Source organism: Erpetoichthys calabaricus, chromosome 2, assembly GCF_900747795.2.
Source record: "Erpetoichthys calabaricus chromosome 2, fErpCal1.3, whole genome shotgun sequence".
Classification (NCBI taxonomy): Eukaryota; Metazoa; Chordata; class Cladistia; order Polypteriformes; family Polypteridae; genus Erpetoichthys; species Erpetoichthys calabaricus.
The window spans coordinates 282,854,340-282,880,926 of record NC_041395.2 but is presented as its reverse complement, the minus strand read 5'-3'; the positions used below and the strand labels follow the sequence as shown (position 1 = coordinate 282,880,926).

Below are 26,587 nucleotides of genomic sequence, written 5' to 3'. Positions count from 1 at the left end.
GTAGTCAAATATTTTTAAGGTATTTAAATTGTGTTTCTTATTCATTCATTTTTCATCCAATTGTCTTGGTGGGCAGCGGGGCTGAACAGACTACTCTGTTCTGTGATATAGTCTCCATCTACGACTGGGAATTTTCAGTTGCTTCCAAATGATTTGAAAGATATACCCGTCTCACACTCAGGTGCACATGACTCCAGCCCCTGCTGCAGATCACAGTTTTCTTCCTTTTTATAGACACACAAAATCTAAAACACAAATATTTTTGATTGATGTCTCATAATTTTATTCATGGTGCAATCCTGCCCTACACCAGTTGGGGGCAGAGAAGGACTCCATCATGCCATTGGCTGGGAGTTTAATATCTTGATTGTATTTAAATACCTTAAGCATGAACAGACTCACAATAGTTCCAGAGCTCAAAAACACATCACATGCCACAACACGTAACTCACCAGTTTGGCTGACTACATTTCTACTTTTCCGTTACAGAATAATCTTCAAGATCCTATTTCTTACACTGAAAATACTGAAGGTGGGAGATCATTGTGTCTGTCTACTTGTTATCTAAGTAAATGATAGCAGCTTCTTAGAGCACTTCTTACTTCCATTTATAGTTAGACGCTAGCCGTTTAGCATTAAGGCAGACACATGCTGGTTCTATTACTCAATATCTCAGGAATCTGTTCTGCATAATTCATGGTAATAGTAGTTCAGAGTATTTCCTTCTAAATATCCTTTACAAATTTCCATTTTATGATAATTACTGTACTACCTGGTACAATTGTACTATGTTAGCAGGTGCACGAATGGCTGAAGTGTTGTTATAGATCCATTCATCCATTTAACATCCCACCCTACCCCAGCAATTCAGGCACAGGACACAAACAAGTACTGGATGTGGCAGGGTATGCTCACTCCTATACCTACATGTCACTGATGTTGGGCCCATGCAGAGTCACTGATTAACCTACTGTATATGTGAGAGTATCAGAGTACCTGGAGAAGAACCCAGGGAGAATACATAAAATCAGCAAAGACAGTGACAAGCAGGGATTCAAATTCAGCTTCTTGGAGTTGTGTTGAAAACAGCAGTAACCACTGGATCCTTCTACTATGTCTCCTTGTTTTTAATGAGACAAAAGTATCGCCTGGAGGCCAAAGATTTTCATGATGACAAATGAGACAAAATTTAATGCTTAAGCTCTCTTGAAAGTAACAGCATTCCTTCTCCTACCTGCTATTTGCTCCAGTCTCTACTTGTCTGTGCCTGCTGCTATGCAACTCTAATTATGCATTAGTCACATGATGGGAAAAGCAAAAAGAATAAAAAGGGAAGTTTGGGTAGTGGTTTTGCTTTAGTACCTTTGCAGAAACATCCAGATAAGCTCCTCTAGGGTTGTACTATGTAGGAAATGGGATAAGATTTCACTCAGTTAATTAATTATCTGGTAATTAATCTAATAATTCAGTAAGGCTCTTACTTTATTTATCTTATCTTTCTCTGTTGTAGCAGGTGGACTCCAACTGTTAGACTTATATCAAGGTAACTCAAGCACACTCATCTTAACAAACAGAATAATACAATTTATTGATAAATGCAAGGAATATAGAAATATGATAACAGCATCAATGTTGACATATAAGACTAGACATAGACAGATTAGACAGACAAACATATAACACATAAATAGGCTGGCTGATTACTTGTTATTTAGAGTCTAATATACTGTATATTGGCACAGATAAGCAACACAGATAATTCCTAGACCTGCAATTGGGTCTGGAAAATATACTTGCTGCTGTGCTCACATTGGGATTGCAGTTAGATGTAGCCTGGAAACACGTTCAAGCCATATCCTAGTTAGTGGTTTATGAGGTCACTCCTAACCGAAAAAATGGGAAACCTGAGAGCATGAAGTGAGATGGCCTAATAAAGTAATTGAAGGATTAAAGGTATGGGGAGAATAGTATGTTGGGGCACAGGAAGTCTTGTTACACATGTAAGCTAGGACACTATTGGACATTCAAATAAGAATTTCACTGTATTTCATACATGCGGACAGTGCTATTCCTCCAATATTACTAGTACTGTTTTTTAGTATGGCCCACAATGGCATACTTTGACCAGTTTACACCTGTGTATTTCCCTTCCCACTATCCTTTTGTGTATCCTGCAATGTGTAGCTCAAGTCTAGTATTAAAATCCATTAGTTTGATAAAGGCCTTTAATGACCTATTGGGCACAGCCATCAGCAGTGTGTCTGTCTGCGGAGAGAGTGTCACCTTTGTTGAGAGGTTTACTTACCTTGGCAGTGACATTCATGTCTCTGTTGACTCTTCCTGTGAAGTCAGTAGATGGATTGTGAGAGCATGAGGGGTCATGAGGTCGCTGGAAAGGGGTGTGTAGCGCTCCCGATATCTATGCAAAAGGACGAAGGTCCAAGTCTTTAGGAGTCCTGGTGCTTCCTGTCTTGCTATATGGTTGCGACACATTGGACACTATCCAGTGACCTGAGATGAAGACAGGACTCCTTTGGTACTGTGTCTCTCCAGAAAATCCTTGGGTGCCGTTGGTTTGACTTTGTGTCGAATGAGTGGTTGTTCATGGAGTCCCGAATGAGGCACATTATCTGCATTGTGAGGGAGCATCAGTTACGGCAATACGGCTATGTGGCGCGTTTCCCAGAGGGTGATCCAGTTCGTAAGATCCTCATTGTTGGAGACCCGAGTGGCTGGACCAGGCCATGGGGTCGACCACATAACACCTGGCTGCGGCAGATAGTGGGTCATTTTTCAGAGGTTGGGACTGGATGGCGTGGTCTGCCTGGGGGTTCCCAACCGGGATCACGAGCTGTTTCATCGTGTAGTGGGTGCGGCAACGCACTGTACCAGTGCATGCTCCCCAGCTTGAGTTTGATAAATTTGGTCTCATCTGTTTGTTGTTTCAGGATAATAACACAAACGCTGTCCCTGCTGATCTCGCTCTCTCTTATAAATAGTACACACACTATATATGGAGTATATCGCTCTCGCTTTCACTGTTTCAGTAACGTCTGTGATAGGCCGCCATTTCACTCCTGGTAGATTACTTCCTTTGGCTGATTGCTGGCATGATGTGTTCTGACACTTTTTAAACGAATATGTTTGAAGATTGATGAATGTGTGGGTGTTGGTGAGTTGTAATGGATTTTGTTATTTTCTAAATTTCTTTTGTCTGTTAATAAACCTGAACATAAATCTGATAAAAAAAGAAGAACATTACAAATGAAAAGAAGTCCTGAGTGAACCTTTTGCAACAATGCAATGAGCAACATGGTTCTCAATCTTTTCATAATTATTTAATATAACATAATATTATTACATTGTTTTTTCTATACATATTTGTACCTTTCTTTCACAGTAAGGAATTCAGTTCCATATTCCACAGTATAAATACACAGTATAAATAAAACATGAGTAGTTGTTATAGCTAATAAATAATTGTATAAAAATAAATACTCCTACAGTATTATTTGTAAACAAATAATATCACAATGAAAGGCACAGCTGCTGTCATAATGCTATCATTTGATATTATCTAGTCTAGTTTATGCTTTCATACATACATTAAAAGGCAGCTCTGATCCTTACTACATTCATACACACTAAATCTGAGCCTCGTCCATTATTTGAATTCTCAGTTTGCTCATATACATACAAGTCATACCAAAAACATCAAATCACCCATCATTAACTAATCTGTTTGTGTTTATCATTGTCATTATTGCACATCTGTTTCTGATTCAAAGAGCTGTTTTCTTCTAAACTGAACTGATCGGAATCGTCTTTTCCTTCTGTACCTCCTCAGCTGTTCGCTAAAGTCCTTATGCAGCATTGGCATGTAGCTGCATGGCTCACAGAGACTCTAAGGGTAAAGCAGACAGTTGGAGTGGTCATCACTTGATATATTAAGGAATGCACTTGAAAAAAGCTCAGATACAGCAATATTGCCCACCCCGATAATATTTAAGTTAAGACATAATTCAAAATCTTGTTAAGGATGCATATATTAAACAATCAGGAAACTGACTTACCTTAAATTGGGAATAAAACTCCTTGTAACCACCCTTTAGGATGTAGAGCTCTGGATAATAGAGCTGTGGGTAAACATTAACATTCCTGTCTATTTTTCGTAGATGTCGGCAACTTTGAATAGAACAAACAGAAAAGGAAATTAAAAAAGTCTGACTTACTGTAAGCCACCCTCATTTTGGGTGTTTATAAGAAATGTAATGATTTACTTAATGAGGTAGAAGTACATAATAAAAAATTGCTGTGTTAAACATTTAAACCATATGAATGTGTGCATCAATTTAAATGTAAATTTTGATTGTAATAGAAAATTGGCATTCTTCACCTTCTGATAAGGCTCATAGAGGGATAGATCCCTAGTAAAGGGTCAAAATTCAAAAATAACATCACATTCATAATCAGTGACTTTTCATATTTGTGATCAGCAACCTCAAATATAGCATAAAACATCATTCCATATGTCTATATTACCAATCCCCATTTTTTTCAATGTTTGAAGAAAAGGAGTATAGTAAATTTGACCCCTCGTATCATATTAAAGGATGGACCTCGGTGGTGAGTTCATGTGGCACGCCCAAATTCAAGTCCCTCTGATCATTTGAGCTGAAGACATCTATTGGTTTACTTTTTAATCAACAGGCTATAATACCAGCAAAAAGTATAATCCAAAAATGGCCTAAAAAACGAGGCCATTCTTTTTTGTTGTCTGTAGGGACAAAATAGGGAAAATCCCCAAAAAGCTTTGATGGCTTACATAAATAGACATTAAGGACGAGTCCAACAGTATATTATACATGTGGGGCATCTTATATCAGTGAGTCAGGAGGCGCTGGACAAAAAAATTAAGTTGATTTCAAAGCGTTCATAAGTAATTCTTTTGAACACAATATTATAAAGAATAGATTTTGTTTGTGATTGGGTCAACACAAACTGTGTGATATCAAAGTATAAGTAGAATTCATATTTATTAATTACATAAAAATAATGCTGAAAATACTCTGTTTCTATGTAGAATGCAACGTTCTCCTCTTGCCTGTGTAATTTTTCTTACCTTCTTTTCATTTTTCTCCAAAATCATATAGTCATTCAAATTAGGCTGAATGTTGACAACAAATTATACTGTATGAGTGATTTGAGGGTATGTGGAATACAAACTCACTTGGGTAGGTTTAATACCAGACAAAGTCTGAAAGGCAGAAACGCAGAAGAAGGAAATTAGAAAGAGCAGTATATTGTGTTAAAAGAAGTTTAAAAAAATACAGCATGGATGGGGTTAGGTTTCTACGGCTGGGACCCTCACATCATGCCACCCCTCATTCCAGGACACAAACCTTTGGTCAAAAACCAGAAAAACTAGACTACACTAACTCCTGTTCTGATGTCTTTACATTGGCATCCAGTTATGTTTAGGGCTAACTTCAAATCCTTCTTCTTAAATATAAAGCTTTAAATGGCTTTGGTACTACTTAATTAACAAATACTGTACATACTAAATTGTATAATAAAATCTCTTGATTCTAGTCTTCTAAAAATTAACAAAACTATTATAAGAGTATGAGTTTTTACTATAGGACCCCAAATAAGTGAATGATTTGACTGCTTATATACAAGATTCCCCTTTGGCCTCAGCATTTAAATCCAGGCTAAAGACCCAAATTAAAATCATGGTAATCATTAAGAACTGTTATTGATCCCCCTGTTCTACTTTGTTCAACTTCTAAAATAATAAAATACTTCTCCTATCATCTTATGTTAATGTAAATGTATTAACTTAGTTTGTTCTTTGTGCTGTAAACTGTATGTTGAACCTAAGGGGAAGGGCCCATAATGCTGGATCTGACATACTGCCCTCAGCCTTTAGAATGGGCTGAGAGGCTCCAATGTGTCACTGATGGATTAGTTAACTTCTTCTATCTGCTGTTGTTGCCCTGATCCCACCTTTGCATTACAGTTTTTATAAATGTTCATATTTCTCTGTTTTTGTTTTATCCTTGGCTCTAGTTTTCTGGCTCTTGATATCTGGATTATGGATTAGTTTATTTATCTCTGTGGTTTGCCTTTTTGTTCTTGTTTTTTGAATTTATGTTACAGGAAAAGGTCAGTGTTGCACACTTCCTGGTTATCCAAGATTCTGGATAGACCCTGTAAATTAGCGTGCACATTTCTGTGTTTGACTTTCAATATCCTGACCCTCAGCATTGATTGTCTAGCATGGAATTTTGGCTTCTGTTTGGATTTAGTGAAAAGATTAGGACTGATGGCAACAAACTTAGTGTAGGTCATTTTCCCAGTCATTTCCAACATTTTCTCCCTCCATCTCAATGGCATAATATTAGGCCTATATACTAGCCGACGCCCGCTGTAGCATACGGCGGTGTAAGAATAGGAATGGAAAACGGTGAGAAAGGAATTCAGAAATCAAGAAGAAATAAATACTTCTTGAAAGAAGCAGTGTGCATATAGAATTTCCGGCCAAGCAGGATTACATGTGAAAGTGATAAATAAATCAGGCTTTCCGAATTTACGTAGCCTACTATGGCCATGGCATCCTGATAGTTTTGTTACATGTATCTTGGACTTCCTAGAAATGTGGACGGTAATATGATCATTTTGCCTACATGTACGTTGTTATTTTCAGCGTTTGCTTGCAGTGCGTCTGATAGTCCTTTGTGTTGTTCCACGCGCAGATCTTGTTGATGTAATCTGAGATAGTTGAGACGCGCGCCCTCTGTTTTAACATACGCATCTACGACGTGCTGTTGAATGGTTTGCCGCTGGAGTGCAAAATACTAAATGTATTCCTCATTGCTGATCTGTACGCATAAAATTGGCATTGAGTAAGCCTTATTCACTTGGTGGTTCTTTTATCGGGAACATGTTGTAAATGTGCCAGCCAATGTCTCCGTAAGGGAATAAAAGTGGGTAAACCATAGGATCGCAATTCATACTGAGCGTGGAAATCTGTTTACAGGAGTTGCCTATGGGATAGATGCAAATGTCCCTTTCGGCAGGTGTTTCGCCATCTTCTTTGATGAAAATCACTGCAACATTGGTGTGACATGTCGGGGCATTGTATCGTCGTAAATCCTGCCTAGGGGTTTCCTTGAAAACCATTCGTACAGATGCTGTTGGATTGGACTGAGTGATTTCATGCATGTGTTTGTATGATTTAGCAAAGGGGTTGATGGTTCTAAGCATGAAATCTAGCTGGAGAAGTACATTTTCGCTGCATGCAGAATTTGCTTTATTTTGTAAGCGTACTTTAGTAGCTTGCACTGTGTCATAAACATACAACTGTCCATATCCTGGAGAGGTAGAAGTGTTAGCGTATAGTGGAGAGATTTGGTGATAAATTTGCCCGTGTATTTTAAAACAGTATGGTCCGTGGCCAGGAGGTTGAGTGATCTGTGCACCCATGGAAGCAAACGCTAGAGAAGGGTTGTATCCTCGAATGTGTTCACGATAATTTTTAGCTTCTGATGTTTGCTGTGTAAGAAGCTGTTGTAAAGACACAGGTGGCTCCCGCAAGGGTGGTAAAGCTACTTTACTATTGTGGCAGCACCTCGAGTACTTGTTGGATGTATTACGTTCAGCAGGCCAGTATAGTGCATGACATGGAAGACGACGAATAGGAATTGAGAAATGCCGTGTCAGCTGCATGTGGGCGGGACTGGTTTTGAAGTGGAAGCAGGACGAACCAGAAGAGAAATATATATAAGAGATTATAATTATTTTTACATGAATCATTGAAATTAATTTCAACGTTATCATCTGTTTAACCTCATATGTATGTTTATGTATGTAAATGTTATAAGGTTTGCTACTAATTAGTTATTGTATTATAGTCATAAATGTGTAACCATTCAGTGATTTACCTGTTATGTTTAAACCAGGGTCCCCCCAGCTTATGTTTAAATTAATTTTTATGCTTTTTTCATTCATTTTTAATTCTTTAACTATTATTTTTTAAAATTATTATTCTTATTTATGTTCATCATTTATGTAATTATGTGTTTTTTTCAGTTTTGATTCTTGTTTAGTTTCTAAGTGTTGGAATTTGTTCTTCCATGTTCCTTATATTTTGTGGGTGGTGCCCTGTGATTTGGAGCCACCCGTAAATCTATGTTAAGGGACTGCTCCCAGCTCTGTAAAGGCTTATGGGAGTTGCAGTCCCTCAGGAAAACATGGTATGTGCTGGGTGTTGGCAAGTTCTCTTTTTGCTTATTGTTGTTATTGGACTTCTGGGTTTTTGATGTTGCTTGCTTTGTTTTTTGACCACTCTTTTGGATTATGCATAGGGTCTCTGTTTGCTACAGGTCTTCCCGTTTTTAGGGTAATTCATTTTGTACCTTTCTGTTCTTTGATCTTCCTTTTACTATTTAGAGCATTTAAAAAAATATTTATGAAGAGTCCTTGTTGGCCTTTTTTCATCACCTAGCTAAGGGTTTATTGTCATCACTTCTCTAGTTGGGCATTTTTAATATAAGTGGGATATTTAAGAATATATTTTTGAAGTTTGATTTAAAAGTGCATTTCAGCCCTAGGGTAGGCTGAAGGCAGGCATGGATGCCTTTGTGTGCACCCCTCTGGGTAGACTGATCGAGTTTCTGGCCTGCTTTCATGGCCATTTTGGAAGCCTCACACCACTTTGACTACTTCAAGTGAGTGGATCACTACAGTACCCAGTGAAGAGTTCTTTTAAAGAATAAAAAGGCATTTTAGGGCTGAAGGAATTTTTATATAACCAAGTCAGTTGCTAATATCATTGTACTGTACACACCCTACTGTAGTATTGACAGTGTCCCTGCCTCAAGCTGCTCTATCATTGGGATATAATCTTATCAGTCTGGGGCCAAAGGAGTGCTCAGGCCAGATGCAGGTTCATGCCCCATGCCTGGGAATTATTAGGTTGGCAATACAATAAGAAACTCATCACAAAAGAAGCCATTATGTTCCAAAAACCCGACTGCCAAATACTCTGTTTCATTGTCTTCACAGATTATATTGTACACCTAATAAATACATTGTCATGACATTCTCTCCTAGTCCATTATGTTATCATTGCTATTTAGGTGCTACTGTAAGGTTACTGTCATGCACAGAGTTTGTTTCTGCACATATCTTCTTGGCAGAAGTTTCCTCTGCTCTATCAATTCCTATTAACATTAGTCTGCCCCACATTCCCTGTATGATAATTTTGTTAGTCATTTCTAAATGTCCACTTTGAAAACAGCTGCGTAATGCTGCAAATGTTCTAGCTTCTTGGAAATATAAGTCACCATTAAAACTTGAGCAACAACATAAAAGATTTTGCTGCCTGGCTCATCTGAAGTCATCCTTGGCTACAATATGCTTTATATGCTGTAAATATTTAAGAAAGGGACTCCATGACCTGCTCATCTGTTTCTGTTTTTGAGCTCCTTTGTCATATCTAATATTTTTCCATTTTTTGTTTTACATCCAGAGTTTGTAAGTTGTTGTTTTAATCTAGAATGGAGTTACTTGAGTGGGTGGATTGGTAGGCAGTATATTTTGTAGTTTGTTAAGGTAGTATTTCATATTGGTTTACTATATGTAACTATTGTTTTGATCACTGAACTATTCTCTCTCTCTTGATATCTGCATAATTGTAGTGTTATTAAAAATACAGGAAGAAGATTATAACTGGTCTAAAATGAAGTTGCAAAGTGATCACAAAATCCACAATAGTTCCTCAAACTCCATTTTATGTCCCATAACTATGATTCATTGGGTGGGTGTGTGCAGTGAACCTTTCATCACAAGGGCTTAAGATTACAACAAGGCTCAAGAAGTTGTAAAATAAACATCCATAGTCATGAATAGTCCTGTTAAGCTAAAGTAAACTTTTCTTTATATTAATTTAATATTAGATATTTTCACCCAGGAGTGTCCTGTGTAGGAGCACACTAAGGTAAGAACACCACCTGTATAAAAGGAGCGAATGTAAGTATAGAGGAGGGTATCACCTAAAATTCTGCATATTGGAGTGAGAAGAACGCCACTCAGGAATGGAACCAGGAAGCTTTCAGTAAGCTAAAAAAAAATCAAATGTTTTCCTTTGCTAAAAAGAGGGAGGACTATGTTTATGACAGTAGTTGGCTTTGTATTTAACAAACTGGAATGTCACAAGTGCAAATGAAAGGCCACATTGGATAAAGCAAAGTAAAGAAAAATCTTGGAGAACAAGCTGCTTGAACCTGCAAGAGACCTGGGATTTGGGGGAAGATGCATCTTTAAGCTAGAGAGTGACACAAAACATACAGACCTACTGGCTGTAATTACTAAAGGTCACTGTTCTGGGTTGGCAGTTAAATCAGAGAATACAGTATAAAGCAAAAGTTGAATATTTCTTTCCACCAATGGTCAATCTGAGGACTGGACAGCAATTATCCAGAAGTTTGACACAATCTGAATTGTCTTAAAACTGATAGAGGCTTATCCTATGGGATCTATGGGTTTACGTTCAACCAACAGTAACCCAAAACAGAGCAAATACTTGAAAGATCACTTATTTACTAGATTTACAATTAAATTTAGAGCATTCAGTAGAATTTTGATATTTTTCTTTTCTGTGTTAATCAATGACAAAAAAATCTTAAATACATCAGTATTTCATATTGTAATATCATGAACTTTGATAGATACAATGATTGATTGATAAGGAGTGTCCAATAATACATTTATAGATAGATTGATCAAAAGGAACTATTATATAAGAGATAGATAGATAGATAGATAGATAGATAGATAGATAGATAGATAGATAGATAGATAGATAGATAGATAGATAGATAGATAGATAGATAGATAGATAGATAGATAGATAGATAGATAGATAGATAGATAGATAGATAGATAGATAGATAGATAGATAAAGTAATACTTACATCCTGGGTCCCCGTTCTGATGAGAATTCACAGTAGAAGATGATCAAAGTTCTTTGAGCTGAGGCGTCATAAGATGAACTAACAGCTGAAGGACTTTGATCTTTCACAGACATAGCAAAGTCCTCCTGCTCTGTGTTTGCTGAGTGTTGACTGTCCTGTAATAGATATGTAGATGTGGGACTATTTCCAAAGGTACATCTGCTAGGTGGACTTTGTAGTGATATCTTCTCTGTCAATTCCTTGCCATCTACGTAACTGTTTTTTGATGGACTTTGACACACCTCTTGAAACATTGCAGCCTGCAGCTGGGCTTCATTGTATATGTTTGTAGCTCCCTGTAATGGCATTTCATATGAACTCTCTTTTCCAAAATATCCCATTCCATTTTTTGCAAATTCACTCAATAACTCTTTTAAAAGCTTGAAAATTACCTTAATATGGCCTCCTTCATACTCATAGGGATACCGACAATCAATAATCTGATACTTTTTCACAGTACTGTCATATTCTCCCTTTAGGAGTGAAGCCACCTGTGAAATAATTAAATAATAAATGTTCATATGCAGTACAACACAGCTGCTTCCATATTCCAATTCTGCTAGCTTTTAAAATCTTGTAAAATTACATCATAACAGATGTTATTTTGGATGCTTTCTCAGTTTTGTGTTTACCAAGCTTTACAGGTTACGTAGTCTTAAGTCACTTATTACACTGATTGATTTTGTTAGTGGTAGTTAAATTTCCTCTGTAGACCTACAGTACAACCACAGAGTTTGTTTTTAAAGCATCATGCAGTAAACCAGAAACATATTGTAATAATTCAAGAGCAATATTTGCTTATAGATAAAGCCACACACATGGAACAACTGGAAATACCGCAGCACACAAGATTTAAAACTGTCATTCAGTCATTCCCCTTGCAACTATTGCAGTCTTTATGTGGGGCACCAACACCCTCGCTTATCAAGACCTCTGAAGCCATGTTCCTGTCTCTCTCACAATGGCTCAAAATAAATTTTGGAAAAAATGGTTCTTTTTCACTAGACACGTCACATAGAAAATTTTACTAATGGCCACCCTAATTTTCCTTTATACAGTTTGTAGGTCTAGAGAACACACAACTATTTAATACATTTCATAAAACATAGCACAACATTCTCACATCTGCGTAATCTAATTCAGGGTCATAGGGTACCAAAGCTTGTCCCAGTAGCAACACGCACAAAACAGGAACCAGCCATGGATTGGATGCCATCTCATCATAGTGCCCACTAACACATCCACAATCCCACACATGACCAATTTAAAATAGCCAATGTGACCACTAGGGTGTATTGCAGCACCCCAAACCCTAGACACTGCGGCACAGACACAGTTCCAAGTGTGTTTATTTTCACAAATACCTTACACACCACAACTCTAAGAAAATGATTCTTCCCTTCTCCACTCCTCTTATCTGCCACTTACTTGCTCTTTTGAAAAGGGACTGTATCTTATAGATGTAAAGAATTTTCATTGTATTAGTACTAGCACATGAAAAGTATTGCGTTATGCAAATCTTTTTTCTCAATTAACCACAAGCAGCACAACGGCACAGTGAGTAGTATTTCCACGTCACATATCCAGTGTCTTGGTTTGAGCACTACACATATTTGATATGTGTATGGAGTTTTATGTTTTCCCTATATCTGAATGGCTTTTCCTTCAGGTATTCCGGTTCCCTCCAATATCCCCACAGGCAGGTTGGTTAGTTTACTTGGTGATTCCAAATTGGCACAGTGGGTGTATGCAGGAGTGGAACAACAATGGACTGTTCAGGGCTGCTCTCTACTTTGCTTCCAGTGCCACAGAGATAGGCTCAGGGCCCCTGCATTCCTGACCTGGACATAGTTGGTTTGAGAATTAAGTGTTATGTTAAATTAACTACTGTGAATACTCAGTTAACAATATCTGTTTTTAAAGACAAAGTCCTGTCTGTTCAGGACATCTTTACATACAGCTTCATAAAGGTAAGACAGTACTAATCAAGTCCTCAGCCATCATGCACAGCCACATTTGTCTTTCAATAATTCAGGCAAATATTACAGGAGCACTCATGCCACTGGATTCAGGGACAGTTGTATCCTCTGGTGAAAGGGTTTCTCAAAAGCTACAAACTGATAGCTGTTTGAGTGTTTCTTTCATGTATTATCTGTTTTTTGCATTAATTATCTATTGCTGTTATTATGGTATTATCCTTAGCCTGTGGAGACAGAATGATCTAAACGCATCACATTTCTTTTGTCCATGGAACAACAAAATAGTTTTTGCCCCAGCATGGTCATCCATGTTCATGCAGTTAGCTTTAAACTCAGTTTCTGACATCATAAACATGCAAAATTCACCATCTGAATTGAAAAAAAAGATTCTTCCTTTCTCATTCACAAAAACGTGTGTAAAATTCACAAAGCTTGCAAATTAAACATCTGTTATCATTTAAATTTCTAAGGTAGGCAGGTTTTTTAATCTGTTATTAAAAAATGGGAAGTTATATCTGTTAAAGCAACCATACAGTAGTACTAGGAGAAGTGATAGGAGAAGTATTGTCACATGGACAATGTATGGGGAAATTCTTACTTGCGTGTCCAACCAACATGCAACAGGTCAGTATTCTATGGCCCCTTAATAAGCAAGAATGTACAGAATTATTATAGACAGAATCAATGCAAAATGCAGGTTAAATTATTTTAAGCATCACAGAACCCACAATACTAATAAGAACAATAATAATAACTCTCAGTACTAGATTCATTATCACTTTATTGATTCCTTTGAGAAACTTGGAGCAGAGCTGCACTTATTTGCTATTCTCTGCCCAATTTATAGAACTGCAATGTCTTTTTGTATTGTGGTAACCTGAACTGCGCACAATCTATAGTCATCCTAGCACTTTAGAGAACCTGAGCATAACACCCTTATAGATCCTCCATTATTGTGTAAAAGGTTGAGATTAAAAGCTGATTTTTTTAAATTTGAATGATTGCCCTGGAACAACTACTAAGTTGTTCTAGGAGCAAAAGAAAGCTGATGATATAAGATATGTGATGTGAGACACACATGTAAGAATTTTATCATACTGTGTATACATGAAAAAAAACCAAGTTGAACATGAACAATTAATTCAACTTAATTAGCTAATACTGGATGTTTCCTTTTCATATTCATTAGGTTAGTTCTTTGTCCTTGGGAAAATGCATAAATAAGGTGGCAATTTACTCAGGATCTTCTTATGTATTTCCCTCAGATTTGAGCTGAGAAAAGAACCAAAATGCATCAGTGGACTAAGTGGATTACATTATTTTGTTTACTGTGACCCCAAAATTTGAAAATATTAAAATTATGTACTTAGAAACTGGTGCTATAAATTTTTCCCAATTTAATGAATGATTGGGGAATCAGTATAACATAGACATACTGTATTTGAGAAAAGAAATAATTTATTTCCAATACTTACAACATGTGATGAAACATATTGTAGGTCCTGGTGATCTCCTTTTTCTAACTGAAGAAGATAGGGCTGTCAAAAAGCATTTAATGATCTTACAAATTAAGGTATATTATTTCTGTAAAAATGTTATCACATAATAATATTTTCCATCTAACTTAATTATATATAAAGAAACATAATATTCATAAATGTAAAATATACATTTTCAATTTTTTGCTTTCAATGCTTTGTTTGAATAATAAACTATTACACAAAAGAAATAAATAGAAAGAAGGAATATATTTTTTCCTCTGTTGCTAAAATGTCTTTAATTCTGACTTGAGGACATAATTCACCAGGCGACCTTACATTTACTTATAGTAAATCACAGTCACAAAACGTGAATCAAATTGTGAGGTATAGTACGAATTACACACATATATGTAACAGCAGACAACTCTAACCTTATTTGTGGACAACATGGTTTCCTTTTCTTTGTTCTCACTCTCTAAAATCATAATTGAGTTTTCATCATCACCCCTTCTAATATTTGAACTAAGTATAATATAATTTATAGTGGCCTAGTAGTTAGCACTGCTGCCACACAGCTCCAGATCCCAAGGGTCATATTCTGTATTGGTCAGTATGTGTGTTTGGAGTTTGCATGTCCTCTCCTAGTCCTCATTGGTTTTCTTTAGGTATGCCAGTTTCCTCCCACATCCCAGACATGTGCATGTTAGGCTTCACAGCATTTCTAAACTGGCACTGTGTGGGCATGTGCATGAGTGGGGCTTTAATGGACTTTGAGTGGGCTGCATAGGGACAACTGCTGATGGGGTAAGCTTTGTATTTTACAAAACCTGAATTAATCAAGCATTTAATAAATGGGTGGAAGGATCCATGGAAGGAAGGGATTAACCTAACTAATAAAAGATGTCTATTGTAACCTAGAGAGTGAGAGAGAAAGAGAAGAAGAGTAAGAAGAAGAATAATAATAAGAAGATATATACATTCATTATCAAACCCACTTAATCTAGTTTAAGATTGAATGAGGAAATATATAATACTAGACATTAAGCCCGTTACAATAACGGGCGCTAGAACAGTAGTCCATAAACATTAGTAGAAACAGTCTATATTAAATGGCAAGGGACTTTTTACCTCATTAAATTTTTTCCGTAAAATGCCTGTAATTTTCTCTGACAGCAATACTGGCTTTGCTGTCCGTAATATGCGTTTAATTTTCTGTCACAACAGTGGGCAATCAGCAGATTCACCCCAGCAACTGATGTAATGTGCGTGAAAATAAATCCACTTTTAAAAGTCATTGAATTGTAATATCATGAAAATTTGTATATTTAGGAAAAACCCCTTCAACGACTGACACTTGACACTTTACCCGGCCAAGCTTCTTAATCGCAAATCTGACATCTTCAGAGTGAACACTTGCACAACAATGGGGAAGCTGGTCTCCGCGTCTCAGTACCTGATTGGATTTTTCATGTTTTATGTTTTAGGTCTTACCTCATTTACCAAAATCCGACTGGATCAGCCGTGCGATATTTTCTAGGTCCCGTATGGTGCTGTGGCTCTGCAGGTGGATAGTATTGGCTTTGAAAGTGTTGCACCGTGCCCCGCGCACTTCACCAGTAGACACACACACACACACGGACACTGGACGCACACAGGGGTTTTATTAAAGAGGATACATTCATAACATTCTCAAACCCAAGGTCCCAGCAGCCCTCAGTAGGGTGGCAGTCTATCTCAAGACGCACTTGCATGCAAAGTCATCAGTTCAGAATACAGGATCAATCTAACATGAATGTCTTTGAGATGTAAGAGTTAATCAGACATTAGGAAAATGTGCACATTCCATATGTGCAATGACGATGATTCAGACTCAGTACAGTACACCATTATAATATAATATATTACTAGTTATGTAAGCCTGTGCTATAAAAAACACAGGTTCCTATAAACTATTGAAATTGTCAGAAAAAAATTGAAATGTAGAGATGTCAGGTAATTGAAAGGAAGTACTCTGGGCATCTCTCTCCTAGGAGGTTTTGTTTTGCCAACATGCTTGCATCGTTTGTACATTAGCGGCTAAGCGACTGTATTTCTTCTGAGGTTTCGTTTTGCAGACGTGCTCACCTCACTTGTGTATTAGTGTCGAGAGGAAAAGTAAAAGGGATACTGTTTTGCCGATGAAGAAGTGACTCTTTCTTCGGAGGTTTCGTTTTGCCGATGTGCTGGCCTCGCTTGTGCATCCTCGGAGGTGGAGCCCTTACCCTGACTCCACCTCTCACTTTCGGGCCAGACAGACAAACACACACACTTCCACGCATAGACTTTTATATATAAGACTAGGGGGCTCTGCCCCCTGCTCGCTTCGCTCACCAACCCCTGTGTTTGGTTTACCGGATATACAATTTATTTTTTCTATAGCCCAAAATCACACAAGAAGTGCCGCAATGGACTTTAACAGGCCCTGCCTTTTGACAACCCCCCAGCCTTTCTAGTCCTCTAAGAAGACCAAAAAAAAAAACCCTTGTAGGGAAAAAATGGAAGAAACCTAGGAAAAGGCAGTTCAAAAAGAGACCCCTTTCCAGGTAGGTTGGGCGTGCAGTGTGACCCCCTTCAAAAAGAAGGGGGTCAATACAATACAGTACATTACATAGAACAGAATAAACCCTCAATACAGTATAAAAATAAAAATTGTAGAAGTACGGAGTAGAATTTCACATTAGATGATAGCACATAATATGATTTGAATTTATTTTAAGTCCTGGAGACCTTATTCATCAAGCTGCCTCTCCCCATTTTGCTATTCCACATCTGAAATAGCGCTAATCCGATGAAAGGACCCCTCATTCCCATGTCCTCATTCATCAGGGATGACTTTACCTTAGACAGGCAATCTACAATTTAAAGAGATTGTTATTTTTTTGTGAATTGTTACATATGCATTATTTTCACTTTTACTTTAAAAACTTTTGTAAAAACAATACTTGTTTCTTTATTTCCTGCCCCGTGCGTGGTTACATCTCTTTTTTCCCAGACGTATAATGCTGCTCGTGTTGTGAAGGGTGTTGCGGCAGATCGTACGCTAAGGATATGCCTTCGGATCATTTGCTGTCTTTTTCCTGCTTGCTATCTGCCTCTTCTGCCTGTCGCATGTCGTTGTGTTAAGAGCTTGGAGTACATGATGCTTGCCTGCCAAAAGCAATCCAACAATTGCTAGCTTAGAGGTCTGTTGACTTGTTTTAAATGATGGCTCACTGCCTGGTCTCGCGTGACGTTGTAAAAGCAATACCTGTCTTTTATTTCTGGCCCCAGGTGTGGTTGAATTCTTTCTTGCAGGATGTATAATGCTGCTCGCATTCGGTTGGGGTAACTGCTGTCACGCTGCCCTTTGACCTTTTTAAAGCCTGTACAGCCACTGTCCTTTTTCCTACGGCCCTGGGACAATCTCTTGGCACCAAGTCTAATGTTTACGGTCCCCGCGAGACGCACCGTGGCAAGTCTCTTTGGTCTCGCGGGTCTTTAAAATGTCTTTCGAGATTATCGTAGCCTTGCATTTGCTTTCCATTCCAGGATTTTCTTTTATATATAGAGAGATAGGCTATTCAGGGTTGAGGATGGCCTTAGCCTGTCCTGGTAGCACTGGGTGGCAGTAAACAACAGTGGACAAGATTTCAGTCCATCATATGGCCCAATGACACAAACACCCACACACACACTGGCGGTGGGGCCCATCAGGAATGCCCTTTTAACATAAATGTGATATGCATATAATTTATTTATATTAACATATAAAGCATTAAATGGTCCAGCTTACTTGTCTGAACTTATCATGACTTACAAACCAGAGCGCACATTAAGATCTCAAGATGCTGGTCTGCTTATGGTTCCAAGGATTAATAAAATAACAATGGGAGGTCGAGCTTTAAGTTACAGGGCCCCTAAACTGTGGAATGGTCTACCTGCTACTATAAGAGATGCCCCTTCAGTCTCAGCTTTTAAATCCTGGCTGAAGACTCACTACTTCAGTTTAGCATATCCTGACTAGAGCTGCTGATTAACTGTACATACTGCATCTCTGTTGTTAGTCATTAGCACTAAAACATAAGTAACATGATAGTTAGAATTGGATACTAACCGTCACCTATTCTGTTTCTCTTCTCGGTTCTCAAATGTGGCACTTGGTGCCACGGCCCACCTGCCGAGTTGTTTTGCCTGCCTAAGGTAAAGTCATCCCTGATGGAGGATCGCAGGAATAGTGAGAAAGAGGGGTCCTTTCTTCGGATTGGCTGGCCCAACACTGTTTCAGCCGTGGAATGGCCAAATGGGGGAGGCAGCTTGATGGATGAGGTCTCCAGGAGTCTAAAATTATCTAAATCCTATTATGTGATATCATCTACTGTTAAATTCTGCTCCATACTTCTAAAAAATTTTTTATTTTTTTATTGAGGATTTGTTCTGTTCTGTGTATTGTATTGTATTGTATTGACCCCCTTCTTTTGACACCCATTGCACGCCCAACCTACCTGGAAAGGGGTCTCTCTTTGAACTGCCTTTCCCAAGGTTTCTTCCATTTTTTCCCTACTAGGTTTTTTTTTTGGGAGTTTTTCCTTGTCTTCTTAGAGAGTCAAGGCTGGGTGGCTGTCAAGAGGCAGGGCCTGTTAAAGCCCATTGCGGCACTTCCTGTGTGATTTTGGGCTATACAAAAATAAACTGTATTGTGTTGTATTGTATATGGGAGGACCCAGTCAACACATGTGCGGATTCCATGTAAGCAGCATGTAAGCAACAGGAATGGTACTTGAACTGGGGAGGCTGTATCTGGATGGCACCAGCATTATAAAACTGGGTTAAAATTAAATAATTTATATGCAAGTGATAGACAGTGATTTACTATTAAATAAATATTAAGAGTTTTAAAGTGCACAGCATCACCAACTTCCATACAGTCCCCTTGTAATACCTTACTGAAATCTCCAATTAGGTTTCCTTCTTTTTCTGCAGCATCCAGAATACTACCTGGGGAGAGCTGCCTTTTGGGCTGCAGCTGTAGGATCTGGAGAGAAATGAAACAAAATAATAAAGATAAGAGGACTCCAAATGCCATTTAAGAAAATTGGATTGGCAAACCTGTGCTATTATACTGTACAAGTGTTGCTTCTCTGTTTTCCTTCCTTCTGTGCATCAGCATGGCCTGCACAACAATGAGTTGCCAGACAGAAACCCTGAATGGGACACCAGTCCATTGAAGAGCACACTAATGCAGACACTTGCTCAGTCGTTCATACTGGACCAATTCAGGATCATCAGACAACCTAACCTTTATTTCTGAGGGATATCTTAGGTAAACTGGAGTACTTGTAAAAAATACAAGGGAAAAGCATTTAAACGCCCCAAAGCAACATTATCAACCACTGCACCAACATGCGACTGCATTGACTAAACACTGATATAACACCAGTCTGTATCTGTTTCTTAATAATGTATAATATTAAATCACTTAAATTGACTAATATTTTTTCACTTTTTCCTTTATTATTTTACTTTATCCTAACCTGTGTTCAATAATGTAGTTATGTACACTATTTATTTATGATTATAAAATACAAATATTGCAAATTTTCAAATGGTTTTGAGCCCAGTTAAAAATATGTATAACTAATTTGTGCAAACAATTTCAATAAATAATATGTGCAAGTGAATATTTTCAGTATATCAATTTTCAATAACATTTTTAAAAGAAAGAACCCTGCAACACAGTGGCTTTAATGGCTGTTTCCTGCCTTGTGCCTAATGCTGCAATTTTAACATTTCCCCTGTCAAATTAGAAAATGTACAACTACAGTTATGTTATATCAAGACCTGTGATCATGCATTGAATTTTGCAGGTTTGAACAGGAATAGATGAATGGATAGAAGGATGATTGGAAGGATAGAAGTGTGACAAGAGGTCAGTGGTACAGTGCAGTTTTAAAATAAATAATCGTGTCCTGGGAAGTCTGGGCTCCAATCTGTTGCATGTGTGCATGAACGCGATTCCCTCTCGTATATACACATGCAAAGGCAAGCAGATTAGTCAGGTGCCTCATTCACACCTCGGAGGTAACGGCGTATCACATCTGCACCCAGTCAGGCCAGATTAGAAGAAGGGCAGGAACTTGACAGAGCCAGCATGGAAGAATGGAACCAGGCAGACGGGAAAGTGAGCCTGAGGAGGCTAGGTTGCTCAGGAGCAACCAAACAATCCAGGAAAAATCACTTGTAAGGCCAGGGAACAGTAGCAGGAGTTGGATGGATTAAAGCTTGTTGCGGCGCCCTGTATTTGCCGATGGACTGGCAAGAGGGGCCTGAGCGGGATCAAAGGGTTGTCTGTGCCTGCTGGAAGATGTCTCCTTGTGGTGCAGGATCTGAGCAGGGTGAGCACGTGGTTTTTAAACAATACATTTGCCTCTGGCGGTGATTAGTTCTCACAGACTATTGATCTCTTGGTTGACTCTAGGTTGAGCAGAGCACAGCGTTTTCACTTTTTGCACCTTTCTGGTCAGTAATGCTATTTATATAATAATAATAGTAATTATTATTATTATTATTATTATTTACATTTATACAGCACTTTCCTTACTACTCTAAGTGCTTTTAAATAGAGAGTGGGAGGCCACTTCAGCTATCACTAATGTGCAGCACCCACCTCGATAATGCGACGACAGCCATTTTTTGCACCAGTATGCTCACCACACATTGGCTATTAGGTGGTGAAGTGGTGAGAGAGATAGCCAATTAGAGAGAAGGGATTATTGGGGGTCAGAATAACTAGGCCATGGTGGGCAGTTTAGCCAGGTCATCAGAATATACCCTACTCTTTGTGAAGGCTGCCCAGAGATCTTTTATGACCATAGAGAGTCAGGACTTTTTTACGTCTCATCTGAAAGACAACACTATTTTTACAGCACAGTGTCCCCATCACTACACTGGGGCATTGGGATCCACATTCAGACCACTGGGTAAGTGCCCCCTCCTGACCTCACCAACACCTCTTCCATCAGCAACCCAAGCTTATTCTAGATGGTCTTCCATCCAAGTACTGGCTGGGCCCTAACATGCTTAGCTTCAGGTGAATGACCTATTCCGAAATGCAGGTGCTATGGCTGCATGTTCAATGCATAGTGACATCTATATATCCCGACTCCATACTAATTGCTAAATTTTGCCATTTCTCCTAAAATTGTACACTGACATAGCGCTTTTGCTTGTATGAATTACTGTTCATTTTATTAAGACAAATAGGGTGTTGTCTGACTGTAATGATTACCATTGCTGCTTACAGCTACATGGATCAGATTGGGTACTGTTTTTGTAGAATTTCCACATTTTCCCTTCATGGGTTTCGTTCCACCTTTTAAAGATGGAATGTTGATTATTTAACCTTAAATAGCCCAATATGAGTGGGGTGTGAATATATGAGTGATTTTGCCCTGGAATGGAATGGCATCTCCCATTTAGGATTAATTCTTGTCTTATAATTGTTATTAGCAGAATGGACCCAGCTTACTAAAAAGCTGTATACAATATTTTATGCAGCAGTGTTTGTTCTAAAGTATAAAAGATGATTGAGATAGGTAAGGCTTGGAAGAACTATTTAATAGTAAAATTTAGTTGATTAGCACCATGAAAAAGATGCCATAGTTTAAAGTGGGACACCTGGCTAAAATTTACATCTCACTGCACATTTAAAAATTGCTCCTCTTCAGCCATTACACCATTTTGCTTGATCACTCACCTTGTATGTCTCTGAATTTTTTCCCTGTGAAGTTGTTTTTCTCCTTTGACATTTCTTCTCCCTTTTTACCATATTTTCTGGGCTTTTACTTTTTCTCCTTTCAGATTCCTTTCTTATTTTTGGTGGACTGGGGCTGTTAAACAGGCTGGATAGTTTCACTCTGTATGTTTTCTATAGTTAAATATTAAAGACAAAAAATAACTTTAGATCTTATGAACATTATCATGTATTTATTTCTTTTACCTGCTTCTCCACGTGGAAGCTGCATCAATTCAGACAGCAATGGACATAACAGAGATCTGTCAATGGATGCAACACTAGACAGCAGTGTAGTGATATAGATACACAGATATAATCTAAAAATATAAGATCTAAAAACTTGGAGATAATCAATCCTGTAATGGAAAAAGCATATACAATTCTTGCGTGGATGGAATCATTGAAAAGACATTGATTATACGTGTTTGTATTTAGCAGAAATGATTTCCAATTACTTCAATTCATTCTTTTTACACATGACAATATGATGTGGTAAAGTGAGGCTGATTAGCATCTTTTAAATAAATAATCGCCGGGAGCTGCTGATTGCCACAGCTGTGCCACTCCCCACTTTAAAAAGGGAAGCGTGAGTGCAGGAAGGGAAAAAAGGAGAAAAATAAAAAGCAGATTAGAGGAAGAGAGATTGGCCAGTGACCGTGAAAGAGAGAAGGAAGTTGAAAGGGAAATGGAAGAGAGGCAGAGATGAAGAGAGAGAGAACCCGAGCTTATCGAGTGAGGCATGTGGTCGGAAGTGAGCCTCAGGGCCATGAAAACTGGAGGCGGTGATAGGGACGCTCCTTACCGAGTACTTTCTTGGGGAGTAGAAGTGGCCTGAGTGATGGCGTCTCCCCGCAAGGTGCCCTGCAGATGCTGAAGGAAAGGTGGCAGGGAACAGAGCCCAGTGAAGAAAGTTGACCTGTCACCAGGCATCTCCTTACACTGCAAGGTCCAAATAGGATAAGTGGAGGAGATGCCAGTCTTTAAAGGGAAACAATGAGGCTTGCTGTTTTTATATTTTGTCCCTGGCTTTTAACCTCATCATTTTAATGGATTTATTTATTTGCATTTTTAACCTCCACCGTGCCTTTATTTTATGGATTATTTATTGACCACATTTATGGACCACTGCACATTTTGGACACCTTGTTTTGTGAATTATTTTTTTTTTTGTTTTTTAAAAAAGCATTTGTACTTTTCACCATCCCCTTGCTTGGTGTGTTTTTCCTCATCTGCTCAACTCATCCCAGTCATGACTATTGATGGTGTCAGGTTCTAAGTGCTCTCAAAATGACAGAGGCAGCAAGGAGCCGACCTACACCATCACTTGAATGATGCCAGAGGGCATAGAATAATACCAAAAGGGCATTTTAATTAAAATTCAGACAGGGAGCAAATTAAGAAAATTAAAAAAAAACACTCATACTGTTATGTCCTTTCCACACAGGTTCTGCTCCATATCTGTTTTGTGGGGTGGCCCATCCAGTTACTCACTAACATGCAGCTTTAAAATTAATTCTGTAGCAAGAACATGGGGACTTAGTTGGAAACTTGTTAAGGGCAGAATTTACACAAAGGTTAGAAAGTTTATCATAGACACACTGAATAAATTACCAACAAGTGTGGTGAGAGGAGGACTATAGGGATCCTCAACTCTTGACTTGGTGTTATTTTGGACAATAGGCTGAATGGCCTGTTCTCGTTACAACTGTTCTAATACCACACAAATCACTTCACTTCTCGCTTCCTCTTATTATTTGTCAGATGCTGGCCTCTCCTTCTCTTGCCTTCAAGTGCTTGTCACCAGCTCTCCTCCTAACTCCATACATTAATTGGGCTTCTGACTAACAGGCAGCTTTAGACCCCTTTCCAGAACCACTGCTGTCCAGCTTCGGCAACTCTTAGTGGTGTAGTAGCTGTGTATTTACAACACGGACACTGATCTAGAGCTCTGCATGCCATCCTTGGACCCCTGAGGCTTTGGTTGGCCTAAAATGTTTAGGCTTCTGTTGTCAGCTTTATTCGAGAGACACTGCAGCCCCATGCATTCCCTCCTTTATGCCCTCAAGTGGGCAAGGGTTGTTACCACCTCTAGTGCTGTCATTCTGTCACGTCAGTGCCTAACAAGTTACAGAGTGCTAAGCACTAATGTATAGAGTTATTTTACTATTATACTGGCATGCACACTCATTGTGGGGTCTTATGCTACACTGCCCTTGTCTTGTAATATCTTGGTCCTTATTGGAAGTAATTCAAAATAGTGCAACACAGATTATAAGAATCATAAATATGATCAGAATATTGTATTCTCCTATCTTTTTACTGGATTTCAGTTTAGAACTGATTTTAGATTTGTTCTTAAATCCTGTAATACTCTTGTTAGTTTACTAAGACTTGCTCTATATATGGGAATACAGTCCACAACCAAGCAGTGCAGGCTAGCTTAAAACTCTATGGACAGACAGAATAACTACAGGCTGCAGAGTCTTCAGCTTATGGACACCTAAACTCTGGAGAATCTCCAATATGATGTAGTGTGAAGAATGATCTGGCAAACTCAGAATTTACAGTATACTGAAGTCACCCTGCTTCTGTCTGAGCTACTTGTGCTCCATAATTGCTTTTAAACATATTTACTGTATTTACAGACCATTGCTAAAGTGTCACCTGTCTTTTCTGCTGCATACCTTAAGTGCTCTGTATCAAACTCTTCCTCAAAAAAGTCACTTCTCTGGACAAATGAATTTGGGAGATGCTGTTCCTCTACACATGTTTGAGGGTTACAGAGGTTCAAACTCAGTTCATCACAGCAACTCTTAATTGAGAATATTTGAATTTGTAATATATGAATGCAAAGGGAAGTACTGAGCAGCAGCTGACTTTAGTTCCTCTGAACATAACTTCTGAAACTACCTAAAACATTTCATTTCTGGGGCTGCTTTCTGGCCTATAATTACATACTGAATATTTACTGTTTGTGCAATATTCCTATAAATTGTTAATTTATGAGGAGCACAATAAAAATAAACTGAATTCCATTTAATTAAAAATAAGAAGAAAAAAGCTGAAAGATGAAAGCAAGTCTGCTATACATGGTAAAAGCCCACTATCACAGATTGATGAGGGATAATTTTGGTTTGACAAATGCAGAAACAGAGAAAAAATGCAACTCTAAATCATAATAGGACTCACATTTTCTTTGTTTGCCAAGGAGTCACTCTCACTCTTTTTTGAACTTTTTCTTCCATTCTGCCTTTTCTGTTAAAGAATATACAAGCAATCAGACAAAACATGCTGGCTATTGCATTTCCCATTTGAGTGGGTGCTGTATTTACTCTTGTTCTATTTAAAATTAAACTAAAAACATAAGTTATCTGAAATGCTATTTATGAAATTAGCAATATTATCTTCTGGTGTATGTTTGCTTATTATTTACAAACTCTTATAGCTACTGCATTACTCAAGACTTTAATGCTATTCTGTGAATTTTTTTCTTTTTGCTCATGTTCATTTTTGTGATTTTTGTTTTTATTTATAGATATAGAAAAGTTATAATTCAACAATCCAATGCAGTATAAACAAAAGATTACATTAAAAATCAGTGAAATCAAAAATAAAATCAATTCAGGAAATCACAATAAAGTAAAAATGTTTTAAGCTTGAACAACACTAAAAACCCTACTTGTCCCCAGTCCAGAGAGCTAATACTTGCTTATGTTTCAAATTTAATTCTCAGACACTTAAGATGAATGCCAAAATAAACAGTTAGATAGATACAAATTAATTTAATCCATTAAACATAAAAAATTGTGTAAGAAGTATACAGATGTAGAAATATTGCAATAAAAGACAGGAAGGATTCAGTACTAATTTTAATGCAGACAATCCTTTGCTTTGTTTTCCAACACAGTAAGCTCTGTAGTTGTCTTAGCAATAAGTAAATACTCCAAACAGTGGTTTCTTAGCTGTAAAACACTAATTTTAGAATTACAAACTGTCACCACAGTGGTATCTTTAGAACTCTCTTAATATTATTTTAGTGTACATGCTGTACACTATATGCTATACTTTGCATTCTGTTGCTGTATTAGCAGTAAGCAGGTACCCAAAAAAAGTGATTTCTCATTTGAAAAACATCAATTTTAGCATTACAACAAACTGTATCATTGCACTGGTATCTTTATAACATTAAGCTGTTTCATTGCTGCTGATTATTGTTGGTACTTACCAGTTTATGACTGTTTCTGTTTGTGGTGAAACACCTGGAAAATATACAAAATAAAGTCTTTAGCTCATTAATCA

At 37.9% G+C, this 26,587-nt stretch overlaps 1 protein-coding gene across 1 annotated transcript; it reads right to left on the bottom strand.

Moving 5' to 3' along the window:
- Positions 1-3,364: 3,364 nt before the first annotated feature.
- On the bottom strand, positions 3,365-26,587 carry cdc25d (cell division cycle 25 homolog d). The gene is made up of 9 exons (XM_051922948.1): positions 26,514-26,587; positions 25,478-25,543; positions 22,250-22,420; positions 19,436-19,519; positions 14,473-14,535; positions 11,411-11,509; positions 10,980-11,314; positions 4,074-4,185; positions 3,365-3,904 (listed from the first exon to the last, which is right to left on the bottom strand). The coding sequence occupies exons 3-9, from the start codon at positions 22,319-22,321 to the stop codon at positions 3,761-3,763; spliced, it is 909 nt and encodes a 302-aa protein (XP_051778908.1). The 5' UTR covers positions 22,322-22,420; positions 25,478-25,543; positions 26,514-26,587; the 3' UTR covers positions 3,365-3,760.

Coding starts and splice junctions, on each gene's coding strand:
- cdc25d (XM_051922948.1), bottom strand. CDS start 22,321: ATGGTAAAAAGGGAGAAGAAATGTCAAAGGAGAAAAACAACTTCACAG. Junction 11,510..14,472: donor AATATGTTTCATCACATGTT/GTAAGTATTGGA, acceptor ATTATTTCACAG/GTGGCTTCACTCCTAAAGGG. Junction 11,315..11,410: donor ATGAAGGAGGCCATATTAAG/GTAATTTTCAAG, acceptor ATGCCATTACAG/GGAGCTACAAACATATACAA.